This window comes from Takifugu rubripes, unplaced genomic scaffold (assembly GCF_901000725.2).
Source record: "Takifugu rubripes unplaced genomic scaffold, fTakRub1.2, whole genome shotgun sequence".
Lineage (NCBI taxonomy): Eukaryota > Metazoa > Chordata > Actinopteri > Tetraodontiformes > Tetraodontidae > Takifugu > Takifugu rubripes.
The window spans coordinates 171,745-185,000 of NW_021821643.1; the positions used below are offsets into that span (position 1 = coordinate 171,745).

The 13,256-nt window shown below is 52.7% G+C and overlaps 2 protein-coding genes across 2 annotated transcripts in view; one reads left to right on the plus strand and one right to left on the minus strand.

Moving 5' to 3' along the window:
- LOC101067749 (amphiphysin) overlaps window positions 1–11,380 on the minus strand; it is a 43,063-nt gene extending 31,683 nt beyond the window's left edge. The window contains exons 1-16 of the mRNA XM_029832343.1: window positions 11,214–11,380; window positions 10,123–10,203; window positions 9,922–9,976; window positions 9,756–9,850; window positions 9,408–9,503; window positions 9,231–9,338; window positions 9,071–9,156; window positions 8,905–8,980; window positions 6,696–6,778; window positions 6,343–6,481; window positions 4,485–4,604; window positions 3,965–4,048; window positions 3,747–3,773; window positions 2,509–2,532; window positions 2,107–2,307; window positions 183–212 (exon numbers count right to left, since the gene is read on the minus strand). Of these exons, the coding sequence (XP_029688203.1) occupies window positions 183–212; window positions 2,107–2,307; window positions 2,509–2,532; window positions 3,747–3,773; window positions 3,965–4,048; window positions 4,485–4,604; window positions 6,343–6,481; window positions 6,696–6,778; window positions 8,905–8,980; window positions 9,071–9,156; window positions 9,231–9,338; window positions 9,408–9,503; window positions 9,756–9,850; window positions 9,922–9,976; window positions 10,123–10,203; window positions 11,214–11,282 (1,374 nt within the window). The 5' untranslated portion in view covers window positions 11,283–11,380. The remainder of the gene's footprint in view (window positions 1–182; window positions 213–2,106; window positions 2,308–2,508; window positions 2,533–3,746; window positions 3,774–3,964; window positions 4,049–4,484; window positions 4,605–6,342; window positions 6,482–6,695; window positions 6,779–8,904; window positions 8,981–9,070; window positions 9,157–9,230; window positions 9,339–9,407; window positions 9,504–9,755; window positions 9,851–9,921; window positions 9,977–10,122; window positions 10,204–11,213) is intronic.
- An 816-nt stretch (window positions 11,381–12,196) lies between these two features.
- The window catches only part of inhbab (inhibin subunit beta Ab), a 7,842-nt gene continuing 6,782 nt past the window's right edge, over window positions 12,197–13,256 (plus strand). Inside the window, exon 1 of the mRNA XM_029832344.1 lies at window positions 12,197–12,891. Coding sequence (XP_029688204.1) covers window positions 12,489–12,891 — 403 coding nt within the window. The 5' untranslated portion in view covers window positions 12,197–12,488. The remainder of the gene's footprint in view (window positions 12,892–13,256) is intronic.

Genomic DNA, 13,256 nt, shown 5'->3' on the forward strand with positions numbered 1-13,256 from the left:
TGTTTCTATATTTGTTGTTGTTGTTGTTGTCTCCCCGGTGGAGAAGACACATGACTCAATCCCATGATGGTATCCAATCGATTCCTCCCTCCGTTCTGAGGGATCCGTCTGGTGGAGGGGTTCATCAGCCAGTCAAGCAAAGGTTCAATCTCAGACCCGTTTAACAGATTAGAACAGGTTACCTGGGACAGGCCATTAAACGCACTGGTGACCTGGAGTAAAGCACAAAGACACAAACATTGTTAGCACGCTGCAACGGTGACACCTTAAAGATAACCAAATGTGGAACTGGAGGATGGGATGGACACACAGATAAAGCAAGCAAGAGGAGGTGTAGGAGGAGCTCAGGCTGGGGTCCAGGTTTGAGGACTCTGTGGAAGGGTAGAAGACACCATAAAGGATTCTCCATTCATTTCTACACGAGGCTGGTTTCTACCACAGGGCGGAGTTGAGAAAGACCAATACCTCTTCCTTCTCTGTATCTAGCTCTTGATACAACTTTCCAAGTCTTCGGTTTGCAGCTTCATCTTCTGACATGTCTGAATTTTCTGGTTCTTTGTGAATTCTGTTTACAGCTTTAACTCCCTCAGCTGAGACGGATGCAGAGTCCCGCCAGGGCTCGGAGGTCCAGACGCCATCTTCAGTACCTGAACATGTTTCTGGGAAACTGTTGACACACTGGTCTGAATCAAACGCACCTCCACTGTCTGTTTGAGCAAAAGGGTCTGACTCAAACGCACCTCCACTTTTTGTTTGAGCAAAAGGGTCTGAATCAAACGCACCTCCACTTTTTGTTTGAGCAAAAGGGTCTGAATCAAACGCACCTCCTCCCTGTGCTTGAGCAAAAGGGTCTGAATCAAACGCACCTCCACTTTCTGTTTGAGCAAAAGGGTCTGAATCAAACGCACCTCCTCCCTGTGTTTCAGCAAAAGGGTCTGAATCAAACGCACCTCCACTTTCTGTTTGAGCAAAAGGGTCTGAATCAAACGCACCTCCTCCCTGTGTTTCAGCAAAAGGGTCTGAATCAAACCCACCTCCTCCCTGTGTTTCAGCAAAAGGGTCTGAATCAAACGCACCTCCACTGTCTGTTTGAGCAAAAGGGTCTGACTCAAACGCACCTCCACTTTCTGTTTGAGCAAAAGGGTCTGAATCAAACGCACCTCCACTGTCTGTTTGAGCAAAAGGGTCTGAATCAAACGCACCTCCTCCCTGTGTTTCAGCAAAAGGGTCTGAATCAAACGCACCTCCACTTTCTGTTTGAGCAAAAGGGTCTGAATCAAACGCACCTCCTCCCTGTGCTTCAGTCGTGGGATCTGAATCAAACGCACCTCCTCCCTGTGTTTCAGTCGTGGGATCTGAATCAAACGCACCTCCTCCCTGTGCTTCAGCAAAAGGGTCTGAATCAAACGCACCTCCTCCCTGTCCTTCAACAAAAGGGTCTGAATCAAACGCACCTCCTCCCTGTGCTTCAGCAAAAGGGTCTGAATCAAACGCACCTCCTCCATGTCCTTCAACAAAAGGGTCTGAATCAAACGCACCTCCTCCCTGTGCTTCAGTCGTGGGATCTGAATCAAACGCACCTCCCTTGTTATCTGAGGGGTTTTCGTTAAACACACTTCCTGTTTGAGGCTCACAGGTGAAAGTGAGCGTGCCTTGCTCACCTGCCTGATCTCTGGAAACTGATTGTGTACCAGTGTTCCGTGCCAACTCTTCATCAGCTGAACACTTTTCTTCGTCACTCTTCCATAACTCCTGCTCTGCAGCCTCATGTCCAGCTTCCCACCCGTCTGACACTTTAAGTGGAACTTGATTTGTACAGGAACGTTCATCATCTGGGCTCACCCAGCCTCCTCCCTGACCTCCATCAGCCCACTCTTCAGCAGTCTCGTACTCAGACCCTGACCCATCTGGAGACCTGAAACACGTCCCCTCCTTGTCCTCTGTGCTGCCCTCGATCTGTTCCCCATACTCATTGGTGAACACAAGTCCTGGGGTGGATTTCCTGCGTGCTTCATGATCTGCTGGATCTCCACCTGGACCTCCCTGCTCTGCCTCATCTCCAGAGGGTTGGAGTTGATAGTTTGTTTGAGAGTCCCAGCTGCTAACCTCTCCTTCGGCTGCTGTTGTTGCTCCACCCTCTGGGGGTCCTGTAGTTGTGTCTCCCTCTGGGTGGAGCCCACTCTGAGCAGCATCCTGTGCCCCCTCCACCCCTGCAGCAGAGGACTCAATGCCTGGAATGGCCCCTCCACTTATTGAGCTGGAACCAAAGTCTGCAGACCAGTCAGCACCAAAACTGGCATCTGCACCCTGCATGGAAAAGGCAGGGAATGTGTTAAAATGTACACCGTCCCAGCCTGCTCTGAGGAGGAACTGGGTTATACTGGGTGGATGGGCTTCAACTGGGAGCCTCTCTGAAGCTCTGGAGACCAGCACTAATCTGGTCTGCACATGTGAGAACATGTGAGAAGATGTTAGAAGATGTGGGAAACAGTTGAGTTCTTTACTCACAGGCTGAGCTGTCTGGGAGTTTGCCTTAAAAACAAAGAAACAACAGAATCATTGAACAGTTGATGCTGACAGAGCTTGAGATGATCGGTTTGACTAGTTTAGTTAACGGGAAGCCCACTGTTCTGTGATCTTTGTCGTATTTTCTACATTACACTGAGGGTGAAATGCATTCTGGGATTCTGACCTTAGTGGGTCGCTGCCGGGCCTCAGCCCATGACAGAAGATGGAGATGAAGGTAACGCTACTTGTTAGTGCAACACTGACTAGTGGATTTACATAACTAATGCTGCCACTTGAGGCCCCTCCCACTGCAGCAAGCACCTCGTGCACGCTCTGTGCACGACTGTACAGGCGCTCCTCCTCAGTCAACCGTGTTGGCTCCTCTGATTTATTGCCCATTCAGGTGTCTTCATCTGGTTTTACAGGATGTTCTTCAACACCACCGCATGAAAAAGTGCATCCTACTCTCCAATCAGGGCAGACTTGTCCCCGAGTGTGTAACAGCCTCAAGTCTTCATCCTCAGGTCTTCATCCTCAGGTCTTCATCCTCAGGTCTTCATCCTCAGGTCTTCAGCCTCAGGTCTTCATCCTCAGGTCTTCATCCTCAGGTCTTCAGCCTCAGGTCTTCAGCCTCAGGTCTTCATCCTCAGGTCTTCATCCTAAGGTCTTCAGCCTCAGGTCTTCAGCCTCAGGTCTTCATCCTCAGGTCTTCATCCTCAGGTCTTCATCCTCAGGTCTTCAGCCTCAGGTCTTCATCCTCAGGTCTTCATCCTCAGGTCTTCATCCTCAGGTCTTCAGCCTCAGGTCTTCAGCCTCAGGTCTTCATCCTCAGGTCTTCATCCTCAGGTCTTCAGCCTCAGGTCTTCAGGCCTGAGGACGCCCTGAGAGCTGCCACGTCCTCTCCGGGTGGTCCGACTGTGGCCTCCTCACTTGTCTGAATGTCCTCACCGGCCTCCTGACTGAGTTTTCCTGCTCTCTGTGTCATTAAGGCTGGACGTTACCTGTTACCCAGAATGCATTGCAACAGTACCAACAATAGTGGCATATAAGTGAGTTGATGTTTGTTGTTGAGTTTTCTGAAGTCTGAAGAATGTTTAGCAAATGAAGTTGGGTTCCATTTAAAATATCTGCTTCTAACACGAGCTCAGCTCAGCTAAGCTAAGCTAAGCTAATGAAATTTACATCAGCTTGACTTTTCTTGCTAATCCCAGGGTTAGGCTTATCACTTAGAGACTCACCGACCACATGTCCCACGGAACGGCGGTCTGAAAGAGCCAGAGGACAAAAGCGTGAGGCGTCATCAGCAGAACCAGAAAACAAAGCCCATCTTCAGCCTAATTCAAATCCAACGACTGGTTACAAAAGAACAACCCACGACCTAAGCTATGATACACAGGTGTACAGGTGCTAGGACAGTTAGCCAGTGGGTCGCCTGTGTACCACTGCCAACCCTAACCTGTGGTATTGGTGACACACTCTCATCTGGTTGAAAAGCATCCAAGTCCAGATCCAGCAGCGATTGTCCCGGAAGTTCGTTAGGCTGTGGACAACAACAACAACAACAACAATACAATATATATGATTATACACACACAATCAGATACATACACACCGAAGATTCACTCTCACACACACAGTGACCTCTAACCCTGACCTCTCACACTGACCTCTAACCCTGACCTCTCACATTGACCTCTAACCCTGACCTCTCACCCTGACCTCTCACACTGACCTCTAACCCTGACCTCTCACCCTGACCTCTCACCCTGACCTCTCACACTGACCTCACGCTGACCTCTCACCCTGATCTCTCACACTGACCTCTAACCCTGACCTCTCACACTGACCTCTAACCCTGACCTCTCACCCTGACCTCTCACCTCAAGCCTAAAACCAGGTCTTAACCCTAAAACTGTCCTTTAAAGGGCCAGCACAAATGTCCTCACTTGTCTAGTAAAACGCACACACACACTGACCTGCAAGGGCGAGGGTGCTGGCAGGAACTCTCCTCCGAAGAAGTCGATGATCTGCTCCTCTGCGACCTCCTTGGTGGGTGTGACCTTGGGTGGAGGAGGCACTGGTGGTCCCTTTTTGAGCTGCAGTAGAAAGGTGACCATGAAGACGGGTGGAGCCAAGCAGCCACCGTTCTCAGCACTGATGAAAGGCAGGTGTGTTCCAGGAACATGCCACCGACAGATGAACCCTAGGTCATCTGTCCAGTAAAGTGGCCTGAAACCACTTCTGAGCATGTTCCAACAGCAGCTTTCATTCATTTAAATCACTTCACAAAAACTCAGGGGCTCCTTCTCTCCCCAGGTCTTTGTAGGCAGCGTTTGGGTGATAGAGGTCCACCCAGTCCCACCACAGCTGGTTTTCTGTGCCACCATCTAGACGACAGCGTTCAGATGGTTCCTCAAATGTGCCCCCCCCCCCAGGTTTGCTCAGGTTTTGGACTCAGGGCAGCTACCGTTGCTAACTAACCTCGCCAGCAGCGGTGGTGGATGCCGTGGCTGCTCTGCAGAGGTTCAGGAGACCAGACCCTTCTGGGTTTAGGCTCTGGCGGGACTGGCTCGGCCCCCGTTTCAGATATCAGCTCTCCCAAAATCCATCCCGAATTTTTGGTTTTGTGAGGAAATGTGGAGAAACGTGGTTTCTGTTTCTGGTGGCTGAAGATCCGACTGGTGTTTAACTGGGTTTAATTAAATGATGAGGAAAGTTTCTCCCAGATGGAGAACGCAGCAGGTTCAACATGGAGTTTAGCTCGTCGAAGGTTGAGCCCAGCTCTCCGTCCTCTACAGCTGATATCTGAAAAACCCAACGACTCACACAGAACTTTGGATTCTCCAGGAAGTTCTGAAGGTTCTGATGCTGCAGTGACCAAGATCTCAGCTCTTCCTCTATCGGTCCTGACTGCAGTTATTTCTAGAGCTTGTTGGATTCAACTGCTAACACCTATTTTACACACACACACACACACACACACACACAGACACAGACAGACACACACACACAGACACAGACAGACACACACACACACACACCAGATCTCACCAGGGTAAATGCTACTTTCAGGTATATAACAGCAACAGTTGTTATATACGTACAGAAACAGATGGACACACAGAAACAGGTGGAACACAGAAACAGGTGAAACACAGAAACAGGTGAAACACAGAAACAGGTGGAACACAGAAACAGGTGGAACACAGAAACAGGTGAAACACAGAAACAGGTGGAACACAGAAACAGATGGACACACAGAAACAGGTGAAACACAGAAACAGGTGAAACACAGAAACAGGTGAAACACAGAAACAGGTGGAACACAGAAACAGGTGGAACACAGAAACAGGTGAAACACAGAAACAGGTGGAACACAGAAACAGACGGACACACAGAAACAGGTGAAACACAGAAACAGGTGAAACACAGAAACAGGTGGAACACAGAAACAGACGGACACACAGAAACAGGTGAAACTGGTTCACTCACCAATGAACAGACAAACGAGAGCAGCAAAGGAAACAAAGTTACTGAAACATCCTCCAAGTTCAGAGAAGCAACAAAGATTGAAACTGTCAACAATCGGTGATCATGTGACGCGGAGCTGCTCGGCTCTCCAAAGCCTCAGAGGAGGAACCTTCTGGTCCTGCTGAGGAGAAGCTGCTCCAGTCGTTCCAGATGGTTCACAGAAGTGTTGATGTGGACCAGACGTCTGAGATCTTTCCATGAAACTGGTTTATGATGGTCTCAGAATGAGCAGATCCTCCAACACAGATGTTAATCCCAACCTGGAACTGAGGAGAGGTCTGAACCAAGGAGGACTCACTGTACCTGTGTGGGGGATTTGGGCCGCGGGGGTCCAGGTGAGACCGGGCGGAGCATGTGATTGGAGCTGGTGTCTGGACTGTCAGGTGGACTCTCGTCTTCTGGTGGGGATGGAGTTCTGGCCAGCCGCAGGGGTCCCGAATCACTGAGAGACCAGACCAGTACGTCACATGTCAGATATGAAGCCATGAACCCAGGACAGGATCAGACCACCCTTCTCCATTTACAGTGCTGTCCTGGAACCATCCTGGATCCAGGCTGGCTTCAGCCTGGATCCAGGATGGACCCTGGATGGAACCGACCCTGCAACCAGCCTGGGACCTCTGTCAGAAAGAGTGTGTGTGGAAATGGCCTCTGACCTCGGCGCCCCCTGGATGGTGAAGACTTTGTCCGAGTGCTGTTCAGCCAGTTGGGTCATCACCTCGTAGAGCTGCCGGCACACCTGCAGGGTGACACGAGCACCTGAGCACTGACGGCAGGCTGTTCCACACACACACACACACACACACACACACACACACACACACACACACACACACACACTGGGATCTAAACCAGTCTGCTCCACCGTTGTCGTGGTGGACTCTTGATTTTCCTGCCATCTTTCATTTTCTTGGAGATGTTAAAATTCTAACAACCCCCATCAGCACCGTCACCTCCGTCTGTCCTCACCTCCGTCTGTCCTCACCTCCGTCTGTCCTCACCTCCGTCTGTCGTCACCTCCGTCTGTCATCACCTCCGTCTGTCCTCACCTCCGTCTGTCCTCACCTCCGTCTGTCGTCACCTCCGTCTGTCGTCACCTCCGTCTGTCCTCACCTCCGTCTGTCCTCACCTCCGTCTGTCCTCACCTCCGTCTGTCGTCACCTCCGTCTGTCGTCACCTCCGTCTGTCATCACCTCCGTCTGTCATCACCTCCGTCTGTCATCACCTCCGTCTGTCCTCACCTCCGTCTGTCGTCACCTCCGTCTGTCCTCACCTCCGTCTGTCATCACCTCTGTCTGTCATCACCTCCGTCTGTCCTCACCTCCGTCACCACCGTCTGTTGTCACCTCCGTCTGTCGTCACCTCCGTCTGTCCTCACCTCCGTCTGTCCTCACCTCCGTCACCTCCGTCTGTCCTCACCTCCGTCAGTCCTCACCTCCGTCTGTCGTCACCTCCGTCTGTCCTCACCTCCGTCTGTCCTCACCTCCGTCTGTCCTCACCTCCGTCTGTCGTCACCTCCGTCTGTCCTCACCTCCGTCTGTCCTCACCTCCGTCTGTCCTCACCTCCGTCTGTCCTCACCTCCGTCACCACCGTCTGTTGTCACCTCCGTCTGTCGTCACCTCCGTCTGTCCTCACCTCCGTCTGTCCTCACCTCCGTCACCTCCGTCTGTCCTCACCTCCGTCAGTCCTCACCACCTCCGTCTGTCCTCACCTCCGAATCGTCTCACCTCCGTCTGTCCTCACCTCCGTCTGTCCTCACCTCCGTCTGTCATCACCTCCGTCTGTCCTCACCTCCGTCTGTCATCACCTCCGTCTGTCCTCACCTCCGTCTGTCGTCACCTCCGTCTGTCCTCACCTCCGTCTGTCATCACCTCCGTCTGTCATCACCTCCGTCTGTCCTCACCTCCGTCACCACCGTCTGTTGTCACCTCCGTCTGTCGTCACCTCCGTCTGTCCTCACCTCCGTCTGTCCTCACCTCCGTCTGTCCTCACCTCCGTCAGTCCTCACCTCCGTCTGTCGTCACCTCCGTCTGTCGTCACCTCCGTCTGTCCTCACCTCCGTCTGTCGTCACCTCCGTCTGTCGTCACCTCCGTCTGTCCTCACCTCCGTCTGTCGTCACCTCCGTCTGTCGTCACCTCCGTCTGTCCTCACCTCCGTCTGTCGTCACCTCCGTCTGTCCTCACCTCCGTCTGTCCTCACCTCCGTCTGTCGTCACCTCCGTCTGTCCTCACCTCCGTCTGTCCTCACCTCCGTCTGTCCTCACCTCCGTCTGTCGTCACCTCCGTCTGTCATCACCTCCGTCTGTCGTCACCTCCGTCACCTCCGTCTGTTGTCACCTCCGTCTGTCGTCACCTCCGTCTGTCCTCACCTCCGTCTGTCCTCACCTCCGTCTGTCCTCACCTCTGTCTGTCGTCACCTCCGTCTGTCGTCACCTCCGTCTGTCGTCACCTCCGTCACCTCCGTCTGTTGTCACCTCCGTCTGTCGTCACCTCCGTCTGTCCTCACCTCCGTCTGTCCTCACCTCCGTCTGTCCTCACCTCCGTCTGTCGTCACCTCCGTCTGTCATCACCTCCGTCTGTCGTCACCTCCGTCACCTCCGTCTGTTGTCACCTCCGTCTGTCGTCACCTCCCTCACCTCCGTCTGTCGTCACCTCTGTCACCTCCGTCTGTCTCCGTCTCCGTCCTGGTCCACGTCCCCGTCCCCCAGCTGGAGGACCCTGACTGACCTTGGTCCTCTCAACACACCCCGGGTGTCAGTCATGCTCCCCTCTGGCTCCCCACCCTCAGATCCGTCCATGGACTCCGTCCCTCACACGTCTGCCCCCCCCAGCTCACTGCTCCCCAGCTGTGAATGTCCACTCACCAGGGAGATCTCCCGGTGAAACCTGGCCTCCAGCCTGGTCACGCTCTTGAAGGTGCCGATGTAGAAGTCCACCCGGCTGCAGAGGAGAGGACGTTAGGTTTGAGCTACCAAGTGGGGGGTGCAGCGTCCAGGAAGGCCTGGAGGTGTCAGGTGAGCTGAGAGTCACCTGTCCCACAGAGTCGGCAGCTCATTCTGGAGGCTGCTGTTCAGCTCCTCGAACACCTGCTGAGCCTTTTTCAGCTCGTCCTCCGCCTGCACCCAGGACACGTTTGGACATGAGAGGAGACACCGGCAGGGAGGGCAGCTGCTCCCAGCCGCCCACTCACCTTCATCATCTTCCGGTCGTTCTTCATCCCTGACATCTGCAGCGTTTCCACGTGGTGGCGAGCGCTGTCGTAGTCGATGAGCTTCCTGCTCCTCTTGGACACGCGTCCCTGAGACGTCACAAAGTCCATCTTAGACAACAAAACTTCCAACACTTTACCAACAAAACCATTCATTACTTTCAAGTCGGGGAAGTTTTGAAGGTACGCGTCCAAGTTCAGCAGGGTCGAGTCCACCAGCTTATTGTGGAAATCTTCCCACAATGCATCACAGTCCTGCAGAAGACACAACTGCAGTCAGTTTGTGGGACACGTCCATGTCCTGTCACACCTGTCTCCCTCCTGGGTGGTTTGGGCTCCTTTGCTAGGTTTCCAGATGTGCATGATGCGTTCAGGTGCTTTGCTGTTCGTGCTACAGGTGTCGATCTCGTCCACATGCACTCGGTCCATGGACGCGTAGGCGCGTGCACGGTCTGAGCGTGTAGGTGTAAACTTAGTGTGATGCATTCAGGTTTCCCTGGTTCTGACCTTCCCGATGCTCAGAACATCGTCCTTCCCGTGCCAGTCTGGCTCGTAGACCTCGTGCAGAGACTGGGTGAGGTTGATGGAAGCCTGCTGCATCCCTGCAGGGACAAGCGCTACGTTCAGGCACTTACCTCAGCGTGTGACAGTCAAGGTACCATCGTTCTGTCACCTTTAATGGCAATCATGTAGGCCTTCATCTCCCTCTGCAAACGAGACCCCTCCGACTGACACGCACGCACACACACACACACACACACACACACACACACACACACACACACACACACACAGAAGATGACATGCTGTCAGGTTGCCAAGCTAAAATGGCTTCTGCAGGGTTCTGGAAGCACCTCAGATGTTCCTGTCTTACCTCCTGTCTCCTGAAGTTGATGACCACTTGTTCAAACTGTTCATCTTTGGTCTCGTCTGCTTTTCCAAGTTTTTGCAGCACCTGGAAATGAATCAAAGTAAGAAGGAGGCTCAGACCAGGAGCCGTGTTCATGGAGCTACTGAGGACTCAGATCTGCTTAAAAGATCGCGTCCCAAGCTGAGCGCCACACGAGCAGCCCCGTACATGGACCCACCTCCGTATCTCACAAACAGGAGAGCAGATCTTTACAATAATCTATGAAATATGTCCAATCATCTTTCATTTCATTAATATTCGGCCAAATGTACTGGAGCCACTGGTCAACCAGTTCGGGACGTCCAGCTTGAACGTTAAAAAACCCAAAATGATGAGAAGATGGTTGGACAAAGGCAGAAGCAACGTTGTGTCCTCATGCACGTCCTCTACTGGCAGCTCCCGTCCACTCAGGACACCCCTGAGACATCTGGGGAGGAGGACGGGGTCTCACAGGGGACAAGCTGGACTTTTATCCTCAACTGAATCTCACAACTTCTCAGCACTCAGAATAAACTGGTGCTGAGACTCTCCCAGCTTCAGCACCACGGACAGTTCCCAGTCACAGACCCAAACGGGACGGACCACTGACGTTACTGGTGTTACTGCTGTTATTGGTGTCTTCTGTGTGGGTAGCATGTCCACGTAATGCGTGACGTCACCACACTGGGGACAACCCCCCCACCATCCTTTCTTCACAAAAGTCAGATGTTGGCACGATATAGCCCAGGTGTGACGTCACCACGAGCCGTTAAAGTCATGCTAATCCGACGTCGAACCATCGTCATCCAATCCAAATGCTGGCCCGCCTGATCCGGTTTTAAACCCTCTTAAATGTGCCATTTCGGCCACATCATGACGTCATCCGCCGTGTCAGACTCAGTAAAACCCGATTCATGACAATAATCACCGAATTAAACCTGCATGACTCCCGTCCGGAGCTACAGGCCTCCAGCCTCAAGCCCTCTAGGTGTCCTCCTCCTCCACCTCCTCCTCCACCTCCTCCTCCACCACCTCCTCCATCCCTCACCCTGCTTCACCGCCACAGCGACTCTTACCTTCTCCTGCGCGCGATTTAGACGTTTCTGCACGTTCTTCGCGAAAATACCCGTTTTAATTTCCGCCATGATGACTGCAGCGAGGCAGAGAGAGAGGGGGGAGAGAGGGAGAGAGCGGGGGAGAGAGATTAACGGAGAGAGACGTCCTGACGGGGGAGGGGACTGTGCGTGAAGGGGCGGGGCTCCACGCTTCAGCTGGTTGGATCAAGTTGTTTTCTGCCGATTTAACGGTCACACACACACGCACGCACGCACGCACGCACATACGCACTCTCTCACACAACCACAGACGTGTCTCTGTGCGCGTGTGCGTATGAGGGGAAGTATGTTGAGTATACAGACCAAATAAATGATGACAGCTTTGCGCATGCGTCATCGTCCGGTCGCCTTTGAGACCGCAGTGAGTTTGTGTTACCACAGATGTCCAGCAGGGGGCAGCATAGCGCCACTCACGGCTTAAAATAGAATACTGCAATTTAACAAAACAGATTTAATCATTTTATACTGTCTGACAGGGACAACGAGACAGAAAGACAGTGTGTGTGTGTGTGTGTGTGCGCGCGCGCGCGCGTTTGTGTGTGTGTGCGCGCGCGCGTGTGTGTGTGTGTAAGAGTCGCGCAGCCTGTTCTGAACACACTCCATCTGCTGCACTTTCAACTAATTATAACAAGAAGCTCTAAAACTGAATGTCATACCAACAGTTTCTCCTCCACGTGAGGTGACGATGACACTGCACTGAGTCAGTGTGTGTGTGTGTGTGTGTGTGTGTGTGTGTGTGTGTGCCCTTTGTGCATTCCTGTGTGGTATGAATGATTCAAGGCCGCTCTTCCTTCTCTTCCCTCTTTTTTCCTCCTCTTCTGTCGTGACGTGCACTCAAGAGGAAACACCACAAACAGTCCTGTGATATTCTGTGTGTGTGTGTGTGTGTGTGTGTGTGTGTGTGTGTGTGTGTGTGTGTGTGTGTGTGTGTGTGTGTGTTACTCAGGGAAATACCTCTGTGGATAGAGGGAGGGATTAAACAGGCAGAGAGGTATAATTACAGTAACAGAGAAGAGCTGCAGATAGAGTGACCCTGCACACAGTCCTCATTCAGCTCAGATCAACGGGACCACACAGAAGAGACTAACTGGATCAGACCCGCAGCTCTCCGAAGTGATCCAGAGCAGACACCCAACTGAGGATCAGAACTTGTGTTTCTCTGGTGAACTTGAAGCCCTCTGAGGATCGTGACCAGCTTCTGTTTCTGTTCCTGTTGCTGCCAGAGCGAAGCTGAAAATGTCCTCTGTGTTGGCCGCGTTCTTCTGCTCCTTCTGGATCATCACGCTTGTCACCGATGCCTCTCCAACCGTCTCGCCAGGACCGGATCATCACCAGCTGTCCTCCTCAGATTGTGTGTCCTGCTCCTTGACTCAGGTCACGAAGAACTCCTCTTCGGTGGGAGGCCAGAGCGACATGGTGGAGGCAGTGAAGCGGCACATTCTCAACATGTTGCACTTGAGTGCTCGACCCAACCTGACGCAGCCGGTCCCTCGGTCGGCGCTGCTCAACGCCATCAAGAAGCTGCACGTGGGACGAGTGGCTGAGGACGGCAGTGTGGAGATCCCAGAGGACCTGGAGGGCCCCGGGGCCCTGGCACCGCCGGAGCCCGCGTCTGAAGTCATCACCTTTGGGTACTCAGGTGAGTCAAGCCCAGTCAGAGCTCCTCATCATCCAGGGTGAAAGTGGAGTTCAGCGCCACTGAAGCTTACAGGCCAAGAGAGCAGCAGAGGATGTTCATGTCCTAATTATCTCTGTTTGACCTGGAAGATCTAACTGGAATGGTTGTGTTGTGATGATTGGACTCACAACAGTGTTACACTGGGACTGTGTTACAGCAGGATGGTGACTGTTGGAATAAAGTCACTCTCAGTGTTACAGTCTGAAAAAGCCCTGGCTCTCTCTCCCAGATGGTTGTTGGAGATGATGATGATGATGATGATGATGATGATGATGATGATGATGATGATGATGATGATGATGATGGTGGTGATGATGGTGGTGGTG